Consider the following 23,056-nt stretch of genomic DNA (forward strand, 5'->3'; position numbering starts at 1 on the left):
AAGTCTCATCTTAAGGACATCTGCACCACCAGCTGTTATCACTGAAATTAACTATATGAAATTGAGCAAAGATAAATGTGGATTTTTTAAAGGAAACTCAATGCCACAGACAAAGGATGGGGGTAAGCTCCCTTGGGGGTCATAGATGTGAAAAGAGCCTTTCTGTCTTGAAGTGGACCACAAACTGAATATGAGTCAGCAGTGTAAAGCAGCAGAGGAGAAAATGAATGCAGTGTTAGGGTAGCTTTAAAAAGAGCTTGGTATCCAGACCAAGGAAAGTAATGCTCCCGCCCTCCTTGGAGCCTGCTTCATTTGAGGTACTCTGACTAGTTCTGAGTGCCATATTTTAAGAATGGCTTTGACAAATCGGGGAGTGTCTATCAGAGTATCGAGTGCTGTAGGCTATATTTCAGAGGAAGGAACGGATAAATCCTCCTCACAGTATTCCTTGCTGAGAAAACCCTATGAAATTCATGGGGCTGCCATAAGCTGGCAGAAGACTTGAAGGCATATACACACAACAGAAAATACTGGCTTGAAGGATTGGTGTGGATGCCAAGTCTTGTGAAGGGTGGTTGAAATAGTGGAGTATAATTAGGCAAATAAAGATAGGATTGAGGGAGACATTATAACAATCTCCATATATCTGAAAATCTATCATAAACCAGACCTATTCCCTGTTATCACTAGGGGATAGGACTAGAAGCAGAAGGTGAAATTTGAAGAAATTCTGCAGTTGAGCCTAGTTCAGCTGGGGAAGTAAGGAACAAGGGTGACTACCTTTGGGGTAGAAAGCAATTGGTGGTAGTCTGGGGTCTGCATGAGCTGTTCTTCCCCTGCGCACTGATATATACTTTTTCCCCATGAAGCAAGGACAGGGAGACCCACACTGCTCTTTTACCTCTCAAAGAGCAAAATACAGCATGAACCAGTACACCATATAATGAATAATCAGTTCACTTGATAACACTATGAAAACCCTGTAGTGTTTTGAAATTTCATTACACAAAAGCCTAGATACAGTGTCATTAGGCTGTCATTAGTCAAGCAAACAAACACACACCCCAATACAGAGAAAGTTAATTATCAAGGGATTATGAAAGGATGTCATAAGGAAGAGGGAACAGGCTTGTTTTCTGCTGCCCTGGAGATGAAGACTTGGAGCGATGGGTTCAAATGACAGGAGAGGAGATTCTTCCTGAACATGAGGAAGAACTTTCTGCCGCAGAGTGATGGGAACCTCTTTCTTTGGAGTGTTGTAAACAGAAGTTAGATGGCCATCTGTCAGGGGTATATTGATTGTATTTTTCCTGCATGGCCCATGGATCTCTTCCAACTCTGATTCTCAGTAGAGAGATACAAGTATTCCCCCATTAGTCAGGTTATGGGCTAGAAAGTTGTCAAAATGTTATGGTTTTAATTGTTTTATTTCTAATTTGGATAGATTTTAATTCAGTTTTATTTTAATAAATGATGAAAGAGTGGACCACACATTGAATACATGATTTCTAGATAGAGTTCAAAATGGTTGAAAAAGTATATTGTCTCTCCCAAAAACGCATGGGTCACTTGAAATTTGGGAGGAGGGGATATGGGTTGAAATTTGTTTCTTAGACAAGCATGGCAGAACTCATATTTTAACCAGTATGCCAGTGCTGGAAGTGAAAGGCCTTCCAATGAAGATGGGATTTCCTTGACTATATTCCAGAGAGAGAGGGCAACCTGGGCTGTGTTATGATGCAGTCCCTCTCCTTTCCACCTGAGTGACCATTTGGCAGGTGGTTTGGTCTGGAGGACCAAAAGGAAGGTGATGCAGTTGGCTTTCAATCCCTTTCTCTGTCCTTCTCCCATGGGTTCACAAGGGTGGTTTGCATTTTTAAAAAGGCAGTAAAATACATATGAAAAGTGAACATTAACATGTAATTAAACTATTTCACAGCATTAATTCGAACTGCCAGTTAAAAGAATAGGTTGTAGTTTAAAAGATAAAAGGCTGTTAGAAACAGTTTCATTTATTATTTATTTATCATGTCAAAAGTGAACTGAGGGTACAGTTGTAATGTATTTAAAAACACAAAGTTAAAAAACTTGGCATGATATTAAATGTCCTTTGACCAGTAGCTGGCATCAAAACATCCGGGCGTCCCCTGGGCAACCTTGCAGACGGCCAATTCTCTCACTCCAGAAGCGACTTGCAGTTTCTCAAGTCGCTCCTGACACAGAACCCCCCCCCCCCCCCCAAAAAAAAAATAGCTGGCCACTTGGAGTGCCTCTGGTGTTGCTATAAAAGGTCCTCCATTGTGCATGCAACAGGGCTCAGACTGCATTGTAGTAGGTGGTCTGTGGTTTGCTCTTCTCCACACTCGCATATCGTGGACTCCATTTTATGGCCCCATTTCTTAAGGTTGGCCCTGCATCTCGTGGTGCCAGAGCACAGTCTGTTCAGCGCCTTCCAAGTCGCCCAGTCTTTTATGTGCCCAGGAGGGTGTCTCTCATTTGGTATCAGCCATGGATTGAGGTTCTGGGTTTTAGCCTGCCACTTTTGGATTCTCGCTTACTGAGGTGTTCCTGAGAGTATCTCTGTAGATCTTACAAAACTATTTTTTGATTTAAGGCATTGGCGTGCAGGGTGATATCTGAACAGGGTATATTAGAAACAGTATAGCACCCCTAGTTACTTTTTAGTGTTGCAACTACCAGAATCTCTGTCCGTTATATAAACTGGCAATGCTAGCAAGGAAAATTGTGGTCATCATAGTCCAGAAAAGTAACTTTTCCTGTCTCTTGAGTGGTGTCTTCTTTCTCCTACAAAATAGAGAAGGATTATAGGTGTGCCAGAAGTAAAGCATGCCTAGAGTGTCTCAGGAAGAAGCAGAGATTTTCCAGAGCTTATGTTTTTAGACTTTGTGCTGTGGGAATTGAGGAGTTGTAATCCAAATCAGTACCTTTTCCAAGCTCATCTAAAAAAGTGGGGATGGGATTTTATATATTCATTAATGCTAGCAAGTTTAAATTAATCTTCGCTTTCTTTTCTATTTTTTTCTTCTGTCTTTCCAGGTTGTTTGCAGGCATTGTCCCCCGAATATCTGCCATCAGCCTTGGAGGCTTTATCTTCCTTGGGATGTATGATAAGATCCGCCGATTGCTTCTGTGAATTGTTTTAGGGACTTGAAACAAACAGCTGAGAAACTGCTCTCCTCTCTCCCTGTTCCTGAAAGGGAGAAGAAAAGGAAGTTGTTCATTTGCTTTCCCACAAATCCCCCCCCTCCCACTCCCCTCCCCACAACCATCCCACCTCCATCCTGCCTCCTGTGGCTTCACAGCTGTTCAACAGCCTGGACTCTATTCCCACTCCTTAAGCAAGAAAAAGAAACCCCTCAATTCCGTTTCCCTAATATAAAATTTCCATGTATGGAAACCCCTGTTCTAGCAGTGAGCTCATTGGAAAGAGCGTGCCAAGAAAGGCAAATTTTGGGGGGCGAGCGGCTGTTTTTATGGGCTCCAGCCTTGTGCCTGAAAGGCATCGTTATTAGGACTCGTTTAGGGGGAATGATGTGCAAATGAGAAGAACATGGGCCCGGCAGCATGGCAGGAGTTAAAGGAGCCTTCCTTCATTCTGTGGCACCGGGATCGTAGCCTCGAGGAGGCGGAGAAGAGGAGGACTGCCCTGCTTGCATTTCCAAAGGCCGGGCCTGCTATGCTCCAAGGGACAGGCGGAAGAGGCTCCGGTGTAGGTTTCTTTTTCAAAAATGTCTACGTAAGGGGAAAGGGCCATTTCTTTCTTGTCTGAGCCCCATTTGGAAAGTTTAGACCACTGTTCATACCTGCAGGTGCATAGCAAGCATTCTTGCTTGGATAAGCAAGGCTGCCTTTTTTAATTAGACTCAGATTTCTCCAGTAAAAGTACAATGTTGTATTGTTTTACTCTCTGACAATGTTGCCTATATGGGAAAAAAGCCCTGGTTTTCCTTTCCCCCCTTTCCCATCCTTTGCTTCTATAGCAGCCCTGCATCACACACCAAGGGGGGAAAAGGGAGATTTAGGGGATGGGGGTAATGAAAAATGGATCGGAGAAGGATGCTTTTCCTCACTTGAATGGAAAGACTGTGAATCACAGTGCCTTGCGTCTCGGATAGCAACATTTACAACAGTAACATTGCTCCTGGATGAGTGAGTGGGTGGATGGGTGCATGAGGGGTGGTGGTATCCTTTTTTGTTTTTGTTTCTTGCTGTGATCTTCAGAGTAATACAGCAAGTTTGTTTTTTATGCTCTCCTTGATAAACTGATGTTGAAGCTTTTGGGAGAGTTTTAAAAAGTGGCGAGTTGCAGAACTCTGTTAGAAGAGAAAGGGTATTCTGGTTCCCTGCTTGGTTTGAATGATCCCTTCCTCTAATGCAAGGACGGAGGATGACTGGCTCGACAGCAGTATGTGTGGAAAAGACCTTGGAGTCCTCGAGGACAACAAGTTAAACATGAGCCAACAATAGCATGCGGCAACTAAAAAAAGCCAATGGGATTTTGGCCTGCATCAATAGGAGTATAGTGTCTAGATCCAGGGAAGTCATGCTACCCCTCTATTCTGCCTTGGTCAGACTACACCTGGAATATTGTGTCCAATTCTGGGCACCACAATTGAAGGCAGATGTTGACAAGCTGGAATGTGTCCAGAAGAGGGCGACTAAAATGATCAAGGCTCTGGAGAATAAGCCCTATGAGGAGCGACTTAAAGAGCTGGGCATGTTTAGCCTCCAGAAGAGAAGGCTGAGAGGAGACATGTGAGCCATGTATAAATATGTGAGGGGAAATCATAGGGAGGAGGGAGCAAGGTTGTTTTCTTCTGCCCTGGAGACTAGGACATGGAACAATGGCTTCAAGCTACAGGAAATGAGATTCCACCTGAACATTAGGAAGAACTTCCTCACTGTGAGAGCTGTTCGGCACTGGAACTCTGCCCTGGAGTGTGGTGGAGACTCCTTCTTTGGAAGCTTTTAAGCAGAGGCTGGATGGCCATCTGTCTGGGGTGCTTTGAATGCGATTTTCCTGCTTCTTGGAAAGGGGTTGGACTGGATGGCCCAGGAGGTCTCTTCCAACTCTATGATTCTAAGTTAGTGAGCTTATTCCAGGAAAGGGTAGGCTTCAGAGTATCCTATATACTCATATATGTCTAGAAATTTTGGTCAAAAACCAACCCCAAAAACCTAGCTCAATGTTTCTATGGGTCAATGTGACTACTGTTCCTTAACTCTTAGCAGGAAAGGAACCCTTCTCAGAATAGAGTGGCAAAAGGGAAGAGGTTAGACTGTCCCAGGAGAACCTAAAAGATGTACTGATCTCCTCTACTTTTTCTGGTGTTTTGCCATTTCTGTCCTTTTTGAAGCCCTAGGTGGGAAAATGACAGCGGTGGCCAGGGCCCACTGACCTTCTTCCAGGTGTCATAGAATCATAGAATAGTAGAGTTGGAAGAGACCTCACAGGGCATCCAGTCCAACCCCTGCCAAGAAGCAGGAAAATCGCATTCAAATCATCCCCGACAGATGGCCATCCAGCCTCTACTTAAAAGCCTCCAGTAAAGGAGCCTCCACCACATTCCAGGGCAGAGTGCCATTGCTGAACATCTCTCACAGTTAGGAAGTCCTTCCTAATGTTCAGGTGGAATTTCCTTTCCTGTAGTTTGAAGCCATTGTTCCGCATCCTAGTCTCAAAGGCAGCAGAAAGCAAGCTTGCTCAATCCTCCCTATGACTTCCCCTCCCATATTTATGAATGGCTATCATGTCTTATCTCGGCCTTCTCTTCTGCAGGCTAAACATGGCCAGCTCTTTCAGCCATTCCTTATTGGTGCTTTCTCCTCTCTGCAGAATGACATGTCAAAGTCCATAATTTTGACCCTAAAACATGCTCTTGACTTATACATGAAGTCAACCTATCCATGAGTTTCTGCAATAAGTCATGACCATTTCAAGTCACATCAATATTGGCTCTGTTTTGAACATGGTCTTATTAAGAGTGAGGTCCAGCAAGTTGAAAGGGGTGCAACTCCAAGCAGACATCTCTTTAAGGTAGTGGTGTCAGTGAGTGAGATCATAACTTAAGGAGAACCACTAGCTTGCAGTAAAGCAATTGACATCACTAAAACTTGAAAAGATTTTGACTCTGATCCCATTGATTTCAATCATACTTCAGTTCAAAAAGAAGCTCCTTTTTGCAAAGCCTTTTAATGGCTGCCTATCCTCACCTCCCACTTTTAACCTTGTTCTTTTTCTACTTGGATCACTTTTTGTTTGTTTTTTTAAGCATTTTTGGTATTGGGAAGATGGTGAAAGAAGGCTGGAGAAATACAGATTTTGGCTGCAGCAGCAAATCTACAGTAAATCGTGTGACAAAGTTTGCAGTGGGATTCTGCTTTAGCTGATCCTATTGTAGCTATGTGTGCCTGCATACAACAAGCAAGGTTTATTCCACTTAGATTCCAACTAGCTGCAGTTACAAGGTGATGAACATGGGGTTTTTGTGTGTGTCAGGAGAAACTTGGGAAACTGCAAGTCGCTTCTAGTGTGAGAGAATTGGCCGTCTGGAAGGACATTGTCCAGGGGATGCCTAAATGTTTTGATGTTTTTATCTTCCTTGTGAGAGGCTACTTGTGTCTCCGTATGGAGCTGGAACTGATAGAGGGGGCTCATCCGTGCTCTCCCTGGTTTGGATTCGAACCAGCAACCTTCAGGTCAGCAACTCAACCTTCAAGTCAGCAGTCATGCCGGCACAAGAGTTTAACCCTCTGCACCACTGGGGGCTGTTAAAGTCTATATTTTAATGTCCTTTCTCCAGTGTTCCTACCTTGTTCCTGGCTCAAGTTAAAACTATGACGAGTGCTTTGTGGCAATAACATGTTCTTAACACCAGAGCTCTTCAGAAGATGAGAAGGAAAGTCCAATCAGAGAGTTGCCCTTGATGTGGAGGTTGCAGCAAGTGTTTTGCTCTGTCTTTTTGGCTTAAAGTACATCTAAAATGTTCAGGGCCCCTGCTCAGCTCTGGAGAGTAAAAACGGTGGTAGCAAGAGATTATGAGCATGAACAGAGTAAACAGGAGAGTAAGAAATGTTAGCCTGGAAGGAACAACATGGGCACCCAGATCTCTCCTTTCACATTCCCTGTTAGGAAAATTATCTGATTTTGCTAAATATATCCTTTCCCTGCTAAAATGAGGGTCAAAAGGGAACAAGGATGTCTTGAAAGAGTGGGCTAGAGAATGATGTCCTTGTTTCTACTGCTAGCATCCATGAGCCATTGTTCCGCTGCTCTACTGATCGAGATGTAGAGGTATACCTGAGTAAATGAAATACTGTAGATGTGTTCTCTCCTTTGAAAGAAACTTTGGTTCTAGAGGCAGAAATAACATGGAAGGAATAGGGATAGGTTCCTACACCACCCAAAAAAGAGAGAGATAAAGAAGAGCAGTTTAATAAAGTTCAGCAAACTGTTTATAGAGAACTAACAAGAAGCACATGTGAAATGAAACAACCTGGCCAAATAAGCCTTACATAAGTAAACAAAAACATTTTCAACCTTTTGGAAACCACTTGAAAGGTTCTTCCAAAATTTATCCAGCCTCCACCTTTGTTATGATTTACAGTTTGGTGGCCAAACTTAAGGATTTGTGCTCTAGATAGAGCTGGTTCGGAAAGTTTATCCATTCTCTTATTTTTGCCTTTGATGTATTGTCAGTAATGGATTCTGGAGAGACCTGTTGTTTATCTTGCCTGTTGTGGACTGGTATACACAACTATAGTAAAATTGGGTAGAGTTCCCTTTTCCCTATTCTATAGTTTACTGCAGATACAGTTCTGCAACAAAGTCTGTGTTTCTCCAGCTGTCTTTTACTATGTTTCCAATGCTGATGCTGCTCAAAACCATTCGGCAAGACAGGATGAGAAAAGAAAGCCTAGTTAAGCTTTGTAGAAAGGAGCTTCTTTGTCAGAGTCTTTATTAACTGAGATATATACATATGTGCAGAGTGTTCTACCAGGGAGGACACGATTTAAATGTTGAGGTTACTCTGTTGCAGGGCAAATGTTCCTCCTTCTTTAGGCACAAATACAATTAAAATTCTACACTATCAACATTTCTTCAGAATTAATGTTTTTTAGTAGAGACATTTTGCATCAGGACTTCCCAGCTAGTTGTAATGATGCACATCTTTCGAATTGGGTCCCAGTGTGCATCCATCCTAATGTGCAGGGGTCAGTTCGTTATATCTTGTCCATAGCAGCATTAACATCAGCCCCTTGCTGACAACAAACTTTGTGAAATTGTCCAATTCTATTTCCTGCAGATGTAAGTCCATTTGCAAAGAACCAAGTCCCTAATGAATCCCAGCTGTATTTTGCAGAAATTGGAACAAAGCTGGAAAACGTAGGATGACAGTGAGACAAGAACAAGGGCTAAAACTGTTCCTAGAATTGTCTCAAGCCTGTTTAATGGTTTGTCTGCTATGTCTCATCATTTTCTCCACTAAAGTATGAATAGGGTTCATTTTGTCTCCAGTGATTTACTCTCGCCTTCCCACAAATATTTGACATGGGCAAAGTGTATTTGTGTGTGCAAGGTGTGTATATGTAACTTATGGGACTTCACAGGCACTGGAAAAATATTTCCTTCTGCTGGGCTTAAACCAAGCAATTTCCCTGGGTGTCCTTGATTTTTGGCATTAGAAAGATGGAAAGAAGCACTCTGCTTCAGTGCACAAGTCGTAATTTTGGGGCCCTTTCTCTACAATTGTTTTTAAATCCAAAATGAACTGCTCCAATCCTGCATCTTTGAGGTGGAAACATCTCATCCTCCAGATGTTTTGGTCTTGTAGTTCTTCTAGCTGGCTGCTGCTATGTGGCAATATATGTACTGGACGTAGTGCTGAGAAGACTTTGCTCTGTGATGAAGCAACTCCTTCCCAAGCAGGAAGATCTCATGTCCCCTCCCTAGGGTTAGAATCTTCAACCCAAGAGAAATGCTGTCAGTCAGTATCAATACTATTGGCCTAAATGGACTTCCCATTAGGTCCCAGGGTTCTTTAGTCTGGACACTAATGTGTACAAACTACTGTTTAGCAGTCCATCCGTTCCTCAGGAAACTAAACCTGAATCCAAGAAGAGTGAATTAATATCACAATTCTTTAAGGGTAAAGCAGTACTGTATGATTTGGGAGGCAAACGAGGCACTATTGTTCAACTGCAAGAATTTAATCTGAGTCCATTGTTGTTTGTATAGTGGGGAAATGGTACACTTGTCAGATGGTGCACCTGATGAACCCAATGAGATCAGCTCAGGCAGGAGCAGGGTGCCAGGGCCGTCTGCATAAACTTTCATCATCATTGCCATTCGTAGGGCATTTGGACACATACTCCCTGGGAAATTTATTTTGTAAATATTGCAGCCTAAGATGAGCCTAGATTTTGTAGTGATGTAACTATCATGTTACTTTCTCTTCTTAAAAAACAACTGATTAGTCATCAGACTTTAGATACTTTGTTTTTTCACACATCCTGGAGGTTTCATTCAAATAGTTGTGCTAGACCATGCCCCCTGAGAAACATTGAGGAGGACATCAAGGAGAGGGAAAGAGTGGACACTCCCTGGTAGAAGAAGACAAGAGATAGAAGAAAAGGATCCAGGAGAGGGATGAAAGGGAGTTGAACATACTATCCTTTGGCTCTTATAATACAGTACAACCCCTGTATCCAAAGTTTCATTAATCCTCTCAAAGAGTCATTTCAAGGGGTTTTCTAGTTTTTCCAGCAAGGCTGTTCTTGGACTAAAAGTTCTTCATTTCAATAGGGTTCACTATTACCTGCAGTTTTGTGTATCCAGGTGAATTCCGGGAACCTTTCCTCTACATATATGGGGGATTGTACTGTATATTAATTCTCCGTGTAGCATGCTCACATTGTGTTCCTGATGGTATAGTGGAATGAGTTCAAAAAGAGGAATCTTGTAGGCCATCTACAGTACAACTATGCACAAGTCCAAAAGATTCGGGAGGAGATTGCAGCCTTCTATGCAAGAACTCCAGAGGAACCCAAGGAGGTTTGATGTGTAGCAGTTAATTATATTATTTCTACTTTGCAAAAACCATTAAAAAAAAAACACCAGTTCTGAGCAAGACCAGAACTAATATTATAAATGAACCTTTATTAAAGACACTTCAATGCCATTTGTTAGACACTTTCAATATTTTTACAATGTACTTCTCAATGTACAACATTGTACCAAAACTTTTCTAATAAATAAATAACTTTGTACACAAAAGTAATACTTCCTCTTTCACATTGCCTCTCAGAAGCAGCAGATTCACATATTTAGTGGAAGTAACATTAGAATGAACAGTTAACCATATCCAAAAATACAATATTTTTTTAAAAAATGTCTAGGTGGCAAGTGTGCTTGGTGCTTAATGTTTCCAACAGTGATACCTCTTTCCTATGCTTCTCTGTGTAGATGTTCCACACTCAACCTAAAACTCCTATTTTGCCACTCTTTAAAAGCTTATTCTCTAACTCCACACCTACCCTCTGCTTTTTTTACATTACCTTGATGGAAAAGGCACCCTGAATCTTTTTGTGTTTCCCCCATGGCCAGTCATTTATTACTAGTCTTAATGTGACTGAATGGCTATGAATTGGCACCTCACAAAATTAGCCACCTACCAGAAAGTGCAAGTGCATCTCCTGTCAAGAAGTGACAGAGATTGATAGCTGGCTAAATGTTGCACTGAGTCTTTGCTTTACAATTGCACACCTTCATCAAAGAGCGGAGAGAAGTTAGAGTTGTTTTAATGGAGGTACAAAATACATGCTCTACCCAACTTCGGGGGGAAATGTGAAATCCGCTAGCTTTCTTGATCCAGAAAAGCTTGGGGGGGGGGGGGACCCAAAACAAGACAGTAAAACATTCATAAATGATGGACTGCTACCCAAACAATGGGCTGCTTCCTATGCAAGTATAGTACAACAGTACCAACGATGGGAAGAAAAATATATACTCCTGTCAAGGAGTAACTTTGGGTTCATCTACACTGTGGAATGAATGCAGTTTGACATTGCTTTAACTGCCATGGCTCAATGCTATGGAATTTTAGGATATATAGTTGGATGAGGCACTAGCACTCTTTGGCAGCATTCCATGGCCATTAAAGCAGTGTCAAACTGCATTCATCTTGCAGTGTAAATGCACCCTACCCTGGCCTCATGCTCCCACTATTTAGTGACAAGAGGTATTGAGACAGAGTGATATAATGCCTCACTTAAATGTGAAAAAAAGGTCAACTAAAAGCTTCCACTGGCATTGAGAGCGAGACTGAGCCTGTCCCATAGACAGTCACGAGTCTCTAAGGAACCTCTTCCTCACACTGTTCTAAACTGGGATTTCTTACCTCCCTAGTTTGATGTCTCTGAAACTGGCCTTTAAGTCATGGCTTCGTTGGTATGTGCCTTCAAATTATTCCTGATTTACGGCGATGCCATCACATGGTTTCTTAGGTACATTTTGGGTTGAAAACGTATCTGCCTTTGCTTTCCTCTGAGGCTGAGAGGATGCAGCTTGGCCAGCAGGTTTTCATGGCTGAGTGAATATTTGAACCTGGGTCTCCCATTATCCTTATCCAACACTCAAACCACTGCAACATTTTAGCTCTCTTAACTCTCAAGTGTATCTTAACTCTTAAATTCTGGGTGGGAAAAACATGAAATGCCATTCTGGCCTAGATCATAACTTAAATTCAAAAGCTTTCTGTTTAGATCTACAATAGGCATGGACAAACCTCGACCTTCCAGGTGTTTTGGACTTCAACTCTCACAATTCCTAACAATGGGCTGCCTGTTAGGAATTGTAGGAGTTGAAATCCAAAACACCAAGGTCGAAGTTTGCCCATGCCTGATTTAAAATATAATTTCCCTCATAATTGTTTGTAATACACAGATAGAAACATTTAAGAGAAGCAGCAGAATTTATAAATAAAATGCTCTATATCAAACTTGCTTTTTCCTCTGTGTGTTCACATTGCATTTTTTTTTGCAATATAATAGTGCTTAGGTGACTGATAGCTCTCTGTTACTGATAGCAGTATTTTTTATCCTAATGAAATTAAATAAAAACAGCAGCCTTTGTTGTTACAATATTTTTGAATAGCTTGCTCCCCATCTATTTCCTCAGAGAAACATAAATCAAAAGTCTTTCCATAATTCAGAGAGAAGTTTCTTCAAATCCAGACAGAAAACTCACTAACATTCTGGATTCCAAAAATTAAAAGAAATATCTCTGGGTGAATATGATATCAGAGGAAAACCTAAATATTAGTGACATAATCTAATATCCCCACAGGATGGGGAAGATGCCATGATAAAAATAGGGGGCCTTCAAGAGGTTAAGAAATGATTGGCAATTACTAATCATCTTTTGCTTGCTACTTTTTGAAGTATATATAACAACGGATAGTGTTCTGCAGGTAGGCACACATCATTGCCTAGTACAGAGAATGGTTAGCATTTAAATAGATCTAGGTTGTGATCTAAAATATGGTTTGAAGTTACGTATGGCCATTATTGTCCATACTAGGAATTATAACATTTAACCACTACTTAAAAGAAAAAGAAATCAAGTTGCTACCAACCTCTTGCTGGTATGGATCCAACTGCACCAAAGGAAAGTTGTGCCAAAGTACATCAGTTTAATCATATAAACCAAGAGCATTTTGCATAATCTTGGCTCTGAGCTTGAAAAAGTTACTTTTCTGGACAACAGCTCTGCTGGCCCTGTTAGCTTGTGGATACTGGAAGCTACCACCTCCCAAAAAAGAACATTCCCATGTTTTCTGAAATAATGTATTAGTCTAAACTTCTAAAATGCTGCACATTGGGAATAAATATCATGGAACTTGGGGTGAGTGGACCTGTTAAGAGGACTGTACTCTGAAGGTGGCATTTCTGAGGAGAAATCTTAGCTAATAAAACAACCCAGGGCTTGCTAATGAAAAGAGTGGGGGGTGGGAGAATCCCCAGCAAAGTATTCCCTATTTAAACATGATGGGCCTCTTTCCTTAGAGTTCCATCCAAGGCATCAGAATAGTTCCTGGTATGTATGGTGTGTGTGTGTTAAACAAAACCCCAGCAACCACCTTATAGCAAGAAAACAATGTCTACTGTCCACATTGCATCATTTCACTCAGTTCAGTCATGCACCAAGGGAATAAAATAGTCTCTGTTAGAAGATATACATATATAATATAGATAGATAGATTTACATATATGAAAACTCTTATGTACAAACTTTGTTATCAAATACTTTTTTCTGTTCACTTTACACCATAGCCATTTGCATTTCTGTGCTTTATAGGCAAGCTGACGTGTGAGCCACAAATACTTCTCAACGAAGTTTTAAAAACTATTTATGTACAAGTGGGCACCATTTAGACAAGGCTTTGTAACCCCGCGCAAGCTTGCTTCTGATACCTCATTGTGTTTCCTTTTTTCTTTTCCTTTCCTTTGACAAGCCGTTCATTCAGAACTTGAGGTAGAAGTAGCCTTAGACAGTTCCGTGCAAAGAGATCCTGCAGGTTTGCTAGAAATGTCCCATATTCCACTTGCACACAAGTGTGGCAATCTTTTCAGTGGCTTGACTCGTGGAAGGAGTCACATGATCTCGGTAAGTGTCCATTGGGGAGAAGAAGGAGCCTTTGCTTCGCCTCTGCTTCCTCTGCTAAAGTCTGAGAAAGTTCAGGTCTCCCTTTTAGGGGTTCAAGTGACCCCTCAGGAGGCATCAAGAGGCCATGAGGCTCAGAAGGTTTTCCTAAAGGCGGTGAAGAACCTGAAAGGAAAGTAAAACAGAAGGGTTTCAGGGAAAGCATTTAAAAAAACCCCACCACTTTGCTATTAAGACATCTGTTTATACATGTCTGTGTGTAAATATACAGAGACATCATATAGTGTTCACTGTACGTTTTTGTTTGTTTGTTTGTTTGTTTGTTTAGGTGCATTTACCAATTTCAAAAGATTTCACATAATAGTTGTCTTATTATATCATCTATTCCCAGATTTACACTCCCCACACCCCTACCCCTTCATTCACATGGTGTTATATACAAGACAGCTCTATCAGTTCTATACTACTACTTATTCTACTTTCATCCATTACATATATTTACTGCAATATATTCTCTAATAGTTCATCCAGTCTTCCATGTTCAATTGGGCATTTGAATTCACTGTTAGTTTTACACATGAAGTTAATAAATGGCTTCCATGTGTTATCAAACAAATCTTCTATTTCTCCTTTTGTTAATCTTTGCTTATAAGTTAGCTTTTCCAATAGTTCTATAGCTCATGCCCTACTTAACCAATTATTTGCTGTAAAATTCTCTAGGTTCCCCCTCTCCCCAAGCGTTGACTATTTCAAGTGTGGCACATAACATGAGTAGCATAAGACTTATATTTGCCAAATATCCCCCCCCCCCCCACACACACACACACACTATTTGGCTTATCCACAATCGAACTTCATCCCAGAATCTCTCTACTTTGGGGCATGTTAGCCAAATGTGACTCCAATCTCCTATTTCTCTGCACTTTCTCCAACATAGTTTTCTCCACCACTAGCACTTGTGGTTTTATCTGCAAAATGATGTGAGCAACACAGATTTCTCAAAAATGAATGAAAATCACTTGCATGTCTTATCTATAAATAGATAAAAACGGATCTCCTGTTCAATATTTATGGTGCCATAAGCTCTCCAAGCTCTCCCCCCTCTTTATATATACACCATCATGTGTAGATTTTGTTATCTGCCTTTATGATTGTGGCTCCAATGCCACAATCACAAATGGCTATAAGGCCCACCTGGTGGCGAATGGGTGCTGAAGGGTGAGCTGTCTAGCCCTCTACCACCAGTGAGCTCTGGTGCATCAAGGCAACAATGACTCATAAATTTCCTTGTTGTTCATTGCACCACAGCACCTGTCATTCTTCAGTGTCCCTTTGGTGCAGCTGCCTGGTTTTAAAGGCAGGTTTGGTTGGATTGGAAGACAAATCAGACCTACGTCTCCCACACATGATCTCGGCCAAATCTGTCAACTTCTTAAGAAATATAAAACAAGAACACACCTTTGCTGTCTGCGTTAGGTGGCTTGCTGGGGCTCGCTACTGGTATCCTGTCATGATTGCTGGGATAGATAGTGTCACCAACATAGGGGTTGTTCCTGGTATTCGTACTTCCATTACACTTTGGAGGACTAGGACAGTTAGCCACAGGGATGCTGTCGCAGGCCCTGCTGGACTCCTTGGAAGCGTTTGGAGGCATCGTTTCTGCAGGCAGAGTGTAATAATCCAGATCCTTGGGGAAAATGGTGACACTCATACTGTCTGTGCTGCCACTGCAATTGGTGTAGACAGCTGGAAGGCCATAGCCTGAAGAGAGGAAGCAGGAAGGAAAAGAGGCTTAAGATTTGGGGGTAACTACGATATGTTCATGCAGAATAGGCAACACAAGTGTCATCAATTTTTTTGCACAATTCCAGGTTGGGGAGCTCTTTTCATTCTTTATTTGAGGTAGGACAACACATTCTATGGGAACACCAAAAAGCCACAGGATATGGTCCTGAGAATCTTCTGGTTTTAGTAGTCAATTTCTATCCCTCAAGGCCCAATGAAATACCAAAAAGAGGAAGAGGTTTTAGATAACACTCCCACTAATGAAGGCTGAGGCTACAGCGTTCTAAATAGCTCCATGCTGTTCCATATAACTTACAAAGGCAAAATGAACTGTGAAAAATAAATCAAGCATTGTGCAGTCCAGAGAATCCTGCTTTTCACAAGGCAGGATTTCGATATTAAGCACATCAACATAAAAATATCAACAACAACTAACAGAGATCTTCAGTAAAGATCTGGGTGTTTGTTTCTCTGCTGGATGGCTCCAAATGGCTGAGGAAGAGTGCAATTTGAATCAGAAATGCAGTAGTAAGGAGCATCTTTTTCCCAAGGAAAAATCTGGCTCTATATTCATAAAAGGGGAGTAAGCCACAGGAGGTAAAGATAAGCAGGGGAATTTTTAAGAACAGTGTCTCCTGCTTGCAGCCGATCTATTTCAACTACCACTCCTCTTCTGCCATTTGCCACAGCTCAGATTGTGACCCAAATGGCCAACAGCACTAGTTTTACTTCAACTATGCAAACTAAATGTTTACACCTTGGTTTGTTCATAACAAAATTCTAAGCTATTAGCGGAGCAGATAAATGAAGACTTGGTGTGATTTTTCTATAACTAAAACATTTTCCCAACCTGGAGTGAGATAGTTCAACACATCTGGAGAATGGAAGGGTGGTAATGAATGAACGTTGGTGCTCATTAAAAGATAAGAACAAATCACACATGGCATTATTTTGGGACAAAATTTCAGAGATGCTCTAAAAGAAACTAACTGGGACTCATATCAAAGCATGGAGAATATCCTGGCATCATTTATTTTTCATGGGGCTGTCACAGCAGAATTCCCCTTAGGATTTGTCCTCTAGAAATTTCATTTGCACTGATAAAACGGCAGCTTTCCAAAGCCATTAGTTTTATGAATACCTCTGAGCCACCTTGATTCACAGATAGTTTGTATTAGAATGAACAAAATATTCCCCCCAAAAGCTCTGTACCTGTCTTGTCTGCAACAAGCATCCTGTCAGCTAGATCTTCTCCTTTCCAAGACTCTTTGTTGTAGCCTAAGCATAGCTTTGGCTGCCGGTAAACAACAGGGTGAGGATCGGCCTCTGGATCCCTCCCTCTATCCGTATGGCAAACTCCTGAAACACAAACATGCAACATGTACTAACATGCCGATCTGAGCAGGGATGCTACATAAGCAAGTTTGTTACAATGGAAAAGGAAAACTAGAGAAGCATAAAACTGGTTCAGCTTACTAGTTGACTTTACTAACCTCACCTTCTATCTCCCAGTTTGTGTTTTTCTCCATGGACGGAGTGATTCAGAATAAAAGCAGAATGTTTCCAGAATTTGGAAAGGTTATCTTTTTTTAACTCCAACTCTCAGGTGATTAGTGGTAAGATACTTGTTAGGGAATTTGGAAACTTTTAGCTCCAAAAAACCATAGAATCATAGAGATGGAAGAAGTCACAAGGGCCATCCAGTCTGAGATAACTTTTTGAAGGCTCTGGGATAATCTGTCTTTTGTTATAGGACAGAAAGAACATAGGAAACAATGGGAATATGGATGTGACAAAACTATAGATATAAGAGTATCATTTGTTTTCCTGTATGGACTGTGCAATTATTTTGCATGGGCCAAGGAAAAAAATTGGGTTTCTTAAGAAAGCTGTTCCATATATCTTGAGTCTCTTTCAGCAAGATGCAGATCTGACCTGTAAGCCCAGATTCATTTAAAAACAACCCTCTTGTAGCATGCTTTTCAATTAACACTGGTTGCTGAGGAGTGTGTAATACAGCTAGGGACACATTGTGAGGAAAGGGTCCTGGCAATTAGAATATTCAAGGGAGAGATAACAGAAAGAGTAGCAAATAAATTTGTTGACGGACCACAGCATTGAGCAACAGGGCCACAGGCACAAATATTTGACTCTGAATTCTGGTGGAGGAAACTGAAAGATAGTGATACAGTGATACCAAAAGGTAAGGAACATCTGAGCTCAGTGGCAGTTCTTCATGTATAGAAAGAACATCCCAGGTTCAATCCCCTGCATCTCCAGACATGACCTAGAACCTTAAATGCTGCTCTAAAACCCTAGAGTAGATATTACTACGCTAGATGCATCCAAGGTCTGACTTGATACAAAGAGCATCCTCTGGTCCTATGGAGCCACGACAGAAATGGGAGACCTTCCTAACAGTATGCAACACAGCAGACATGGATGGGGCAATTAGAATGCAATACCTATTTCTAGTCACATCTTGGCACATGCCAAAGTTTTTAACATGGGCTTTCTTTTTCTTCCTAGGCTGAAATGTTTTCCAGAATACATATTACAATTACTGTATGCAATTAACTTATTACAATCTAATGAAGTGGGCAGAAGACCATAAAAGCCCTTGATATCATTTGAGATTTGGTTCCAGGGCCTTCCGCTGATAACAAAATCCATGGATTCTCAAGTCCCATTCGTACAACTGTCAAAATCAAGGTTTGCTTTTTGGATTTTTAAATATATTTTAAATCTATGGATGATGGAATCCATGGATGCAAAAACAATGGATACAGAGGACTAATTATACACCAAATATCTAAACTTATGTTTTACTTATCTTTTACTGTTTGTTTTAATGCTGGTCATTGCCCAAAATATATATACACACACGGACTCCAAATAGAATGTATTGATCTTTAAGGTGCCAGAAAGTCCTGAAGTACATAGTTATGAGAGCTCCAAACCCAAATAAACCTTAAAAGACAATCCTAGAACTTGACATGCCAGTCTGGTCTGGTCTCCAAATGTTTCAGTGGAACTCAAGTCTTTTTCATCCCTGCATTCCACTAGCATTTTCAAAGGCTGATGGGTTCAAGAATTGCCATTTCGGGCTTTGGAAACAATGACATCTTTAGCTCCAGAATATCTGTGAAAACTCCATGCGTACATGGTTAGACTTAGTGAACTGAGCCAACATCTGTTCAGGAAGTCATGTTTTAGTTATTGATATCCTCAAGATGATTTACACATTCAGAAAAAGTGCATGATAGAGTCCTTCATGACTTATACTATTTCAGACCTCTCATGCACTCTCTTTTTCTGGTAATATGTTTCTCCATTTAAAAGCAAGAAAGATTCTGCATGTAGGAAACCAGCTATTTAGGAAGAGATATTTAAATGCTAGTTCCACCCTTTACATGCAACTAGTTCTCTATGCGCAGTTAAGTTCATGTCATGGAATAATATTATTTAAAAAAATCTTTTACAGTCCAAAAAGGATTGTATCATGTGATTTTGCCACATGATACGTCCTTCAACAGAAGCAAAAATTATGTCTTTTTTCTCAGCCATACCATTGCTCTGTAGGTGTCCATTAGGCTGTTGGCCACTTTCCACTCTGACCACTGCTTCTTGCCGTTCTGACAGTGTTCCCTGAGAGGATAGATAGCTTGGCACATCAGGAGGTACAATGGTCTCATCTGGAAAGCCAAGAAAGAGGGGAAAGGTAAAGATCCCTTAAAATGAAACCAAAAAAGAACACAAAACATGGGACGAAGTGTGCCTTTGCTACAGTCCAAAGCAGGATCAGGTGGGATAGACATTTCAGGTACATTTCAATGCGCTACAAGCTCCCAGAATTTCTGATCACTGAACAAGCTGGCTAAGGCTTCTAGGAGCTGGGGTCCCAAATACGTGGAGGCACAAATTGCCAGCTAGCATGGCAAATAGTGAAGGATTCTGGGAGCTGAAGTTCAGTAATATGTGGAGGCCTGACCAGCCTCCTCTCTGACCTAATTCCCAAAAAGAATAAAAAATAAAAGGTAAATCAAGGCTTGCAAACAGAGGTCTCCACCAATCCAGATCTTTAAGTTTCTGCAGCAATCCTGTGGATGGAATCCTGCTGATGAATACATATGTGGCTTGAAATCATAAGAATGTATGTCTTCTGGATGGTTTAGCCCAGGAGTGTCATCAAGGGCCACATCAGCCTTACGGTAGTCTTCCAAGGGCCTGTTGTAATTTTAAGACTGTATAAATGTAACTATGTTGATCTGGCATTGTAAGTGTTGCAGGCCACATAAAAATATGTGGCGGGACAGATTCAGCCTGTAAGCCTTGTGTTTGACACATGTGGTATAGAAGGAGTAACTCGCATTATACAAAACTTTGCACATTATCCAAAACTTATTCCTTTGAGAACCTATCATTAAGCTGCCTGTCTCAGCAGTAACTCCAGCCAAGAGAAATCAGGTCTGCTCACACTCATCCTTCTTCTTGCAATCTGAATCTTTCTGTTCTCCTCACAACCAGCGAGTCCAGGGGAAGGGTTAGGCAGCTGTTTTAGAGATAGAGTGGTATGGAGCTGCAAGTATAGAGTGTGATACACTACTTACACTATGTAAAATTTTGGCCTTGGTAGCGGAGCATTATGCTGCGTTGCTTTTCAATAGGATCTCAGGGTAAAACTTTAGTCAACTTCCACCCCCAATCAGGATTTCATCATTAGTGAATGAGTGACAGATCAACCCTAGGCTTACCTGTGTTTGTGACACTGTATTCTTCACTCTTCTTTCTGGTTTGGTAAATGATGCACACCCAAACCAAAGAGGTCAGCACGATGCTACATACTACAGCGATAGTAATGATCCCAACAGTGGTTCCATCCTTTCGGCATTCCAGCGAAGACAGGACACTAACTTGGCTATGTGCCCGTTCTGTCCCAACTGTATTTGAGATTTCACAAGTGTATTTTCCAGCATCTTCCATCATAACATTCCGGACAATAAGCAGCTGATTGCCCGGGGTAAAGTGATGCCTTTCAGTGACCATTAGAGACTGATCGCCCTTTAGCCAGTTGATGCGTGGAGGTGGGCTTCCTGTTGCTTTACACTGCAGAACCACTGTTTCCCCAATAGATACAACTCGATCTTCCAGGGGATGAACTAAACTTGGAGTCTCTGCAAGACACAGAAAGGTAGATTAGCCTACAGAAATTTCACTGATAAAGCTGAAAAGACCCTGAACCTTTTGATATCATAGCTAGTAAAGTTCTGAAATTCAACCTATAGGCCACTTACACTTCTGCTAACATCATCTACTTCACTGCCACTACCTGTATCAATTGTGGATCCATTCATGCAACACCAAGGTCATGTAGCACAATCAATATGTAACTCAATATGTATAAATAAACGGAGGTGACCGGAACCTTGTTGGCTGACTCCAACTAGCATTAAATTGTTCAATGTTAAGTCAACACATAGGTAAATCCCAATGATTCAATGAGTCTACTTTATGCAGCACTGGGAACAAAATTCAGGCTGGTCATAATAGTTATTACAACCACAGGTACAGCTTTATGCTATACAAACTCCATATACCATGTCTGATTTTAGAGGAGGAGGAGGAGAAGGAGTTATAGATAATTATTGTACTTGCCATGCATCTCCACCAACATCAGAGGCCCATTCACACTATACAATTATAATAATAAGTGCCTTTAATATATGACAACATTCTAGAGAATCCTGGGATTTGGAGTTTAAAAATATTTAGAAATTTAAGCTAGAGAGCTCTAGTGCCTCCCCTCAACAAACTAAAAATCCTAGGATCCCCATGTTGCAATCATGGCAGTTAAAGCGTAATCGCAGTGCTATAACTGTGTGCTAAGGCTCCCTTGAGTCCACCCTATGAAATCTCAAGATTTGCAGTTTAGGTAGGAATAATTAAGAGTCCTCAGCCAGAGAATTCCTCTTCCGCCTCACCAAATAAGCAAATCCCAAGACTCAATAAAATGCAGTCCTGAAGATTAAAGTTGAATAATAGCACTATAACTGCGCAGCATGAAAGGGCCTCTGGTCATTCTCAAAGGCAGTAAACTTCCTTACCTAGCACTGTCAAAGTAGCATTTGCTGACACAGAACCAGCAGAATTCTGAGCCGTGCAGCTGTAAATGCCCATGTCCTCAATCTTTACATCGGTGATAAAGAAAACATTATCATCGGGCATGACATGCATCCGGCGCTCACGAGCTGCAGGGAAATCAGTGCCTCCATCCTTCTGCCAAGCAATTTGGGGAGTAGGGTGACCACCAGCGGCACACTCTAGCCTGGCTGTTGTCCCTGTCCGGGCTGCAATGTCATAAGGAGTTTTCAGGAAGGAGGGCAACACTGGAAAAGACAAAAAGGAGAATTGAAAGGAGGACTTGTCAAGAACACTGGTCATGCTTTCAAAGTAACCCACCATCTGACCCTATTCCTTGCTACCACAAGACTCTATGCTAGTGGTAGCATCCCCAATAGCTTCCCAAACCCTTCCAAGAATTTGCACTGCATTGTGTCACTGCTTTTTTTGTCACCAACTGGAGACAACACAAAGTTCTACTAAAAATGAGAAAATAATTACAGTGCTGAGCCTTTAAAGAGCAGGGAGGGAAAGTTAGCTATATCACTTTCCTAGAGAAGTATGATAGAAAAAAATAGTAGGAGAGAGGGGTATTTATGTTTATTTCTGCTTCTTCAGGGGTCCTGTGCTCCTAACCCTTGCAAAAGTGGAAGGACCTACTTTGGTCTAGAAAATGCATTTCAGTTATGGGACAGTGTCAATATCCACATTTATATGGTAATATTTTGTCTGTAACTCTCATAGTTATCTGGACATGAAGATACATTGACTAAGGCTTCATCTACATATGTGAAGAAAAAAATCATTATTTTCAAATGGTAGCAAATGACTGTGATCTTCAGACTGGAAGCATACCCCAAGGTATTTTTAAAAGTTTAAATAATTTTGTTCATGAAACATAGTTGGTGTACACTGTATGATCAGAAAACACAAGTGTCGCTATCTCAACCACTAATATGGACATTTTTAGAGTATTTTGCATTTTGGAATTCTGGATAAGGGATGCTCCACTTGTTTCAAGAACAAGTGTCAAATTTCAGCAGGAACTGCCACTCCAAGATTGCGCAAACATGATACAACCCATACTGTAATGAGTGAAAGATTGTGGTGTGGTCTCTGACCCTCAGACACTTTTCACCCTTAGCAGTGGGAGTGCATCCCAACTACTACAATCTGATGCAATCTACCTCCCCAGAGCTTTACTACTTTATATTGAATTGTATGTTACATACTCTAGACCTCATAAAACCTGTGCTTGCAAAAATGTCTTCCTTGTGAAATTAAAGAACTAAAATGTGAGGCTTCATAAAAGAAATGTGTTTAAATTAACTGTGTTAACATAGGAGAGTGACACCAATAGAAAAACACATTAACGAAGGAAAAGGAATAAAAAATAGCACAATTATGGACATATTTATATATGTAAGTACGTAATTATGTACATAATTAGTACATCTATAAAATATA

General features: G+C 41.1%; 2 protein-coding genes across 5 annotated transcripts in view; one reads left to right on the top strand and one right to left on the bottom strand.

Annotated features, from left to right (window-relative positions):
* The window catches only part of slc25a26 (solute carrier family 25 member 26), a 191,456-nt gene extending 180,529 nt beyond the window's left edge, over window positions 1-10,927 (top strand). For all 3 annotated transcript variants that reach the window (XM_008105406.3, XM_003217807.4, XM_062969687.1), the window contains one exon: window positions 3,058-10,927. In XM_008105406.3, the coding sequence (XP_008103613.1) occupies window positions 3,058-3,154 (97 nt within the window). In that variant the 3' untranslated portion in view covers window positions 3,155-10,927. The remainder of the gene's footprint in view (window positions 1-3,057) is intronic.
* lrig1 (leucine rich repeats and immunoglobulin like domains 1) overlaps window positions 10,161-23,056 on the bottom strand; it is a 174,833-nt gene continuing 161,937 nt past the window's right edge. Inside the window, exons 14-19 of one of the 2 annotated variants that reach the window (XM_008105404.3) lie at window positions 21,574-21,855; window positions 20,224-20,643; window positions 19,039-19,164; window positions 16,682-16,828; window positions 15,143-15,445; window positions 10,161-13,849 (exon numbers count right to left, since the gene is read on the bottom strand). In XM_008105404.3, coding sequence (XP_008103611.1) covers window positions 13,650-13,849; window positions 15,143-15,445; window positions 16,682-16,828; window positions 19,039-19,164; window positions 20,224-20,643; window positions 21,574-21,855 — 1,478 coding nt within the window. In that variant the 3' untranslated portion in view covers window positions 10,161-13,649. Of the gene's footprint in view, window positions 13,850-15,142; window positions 15,446-16,681; window positions 16,829-16,967; window positions 17,211-19,038; window positions 19,165-20,223; window positions 20,644-21,573; window positions 21,856-23,056 lie in introns of those variants that run through there. The other variant, XR_010002531.1, reaches the window with a different exon arrangement.

The sequence above is a fragment of the Anolis carolinensis genome, chromosome 2 (assembly GCF_035594765.1).
Source record: "Anolis carolinensis isolate JA03-04 chromosome 2, rAnoCar3.1.pri, whole genome shotgun sequence".
NCBI classification, from domain to species: domain Eukaryota; kingdom Metazoa; phylum Chordata; class Lepidosauria; order Squamata; family Dactyloidae; genus Anolis; species Anolis carolinensis.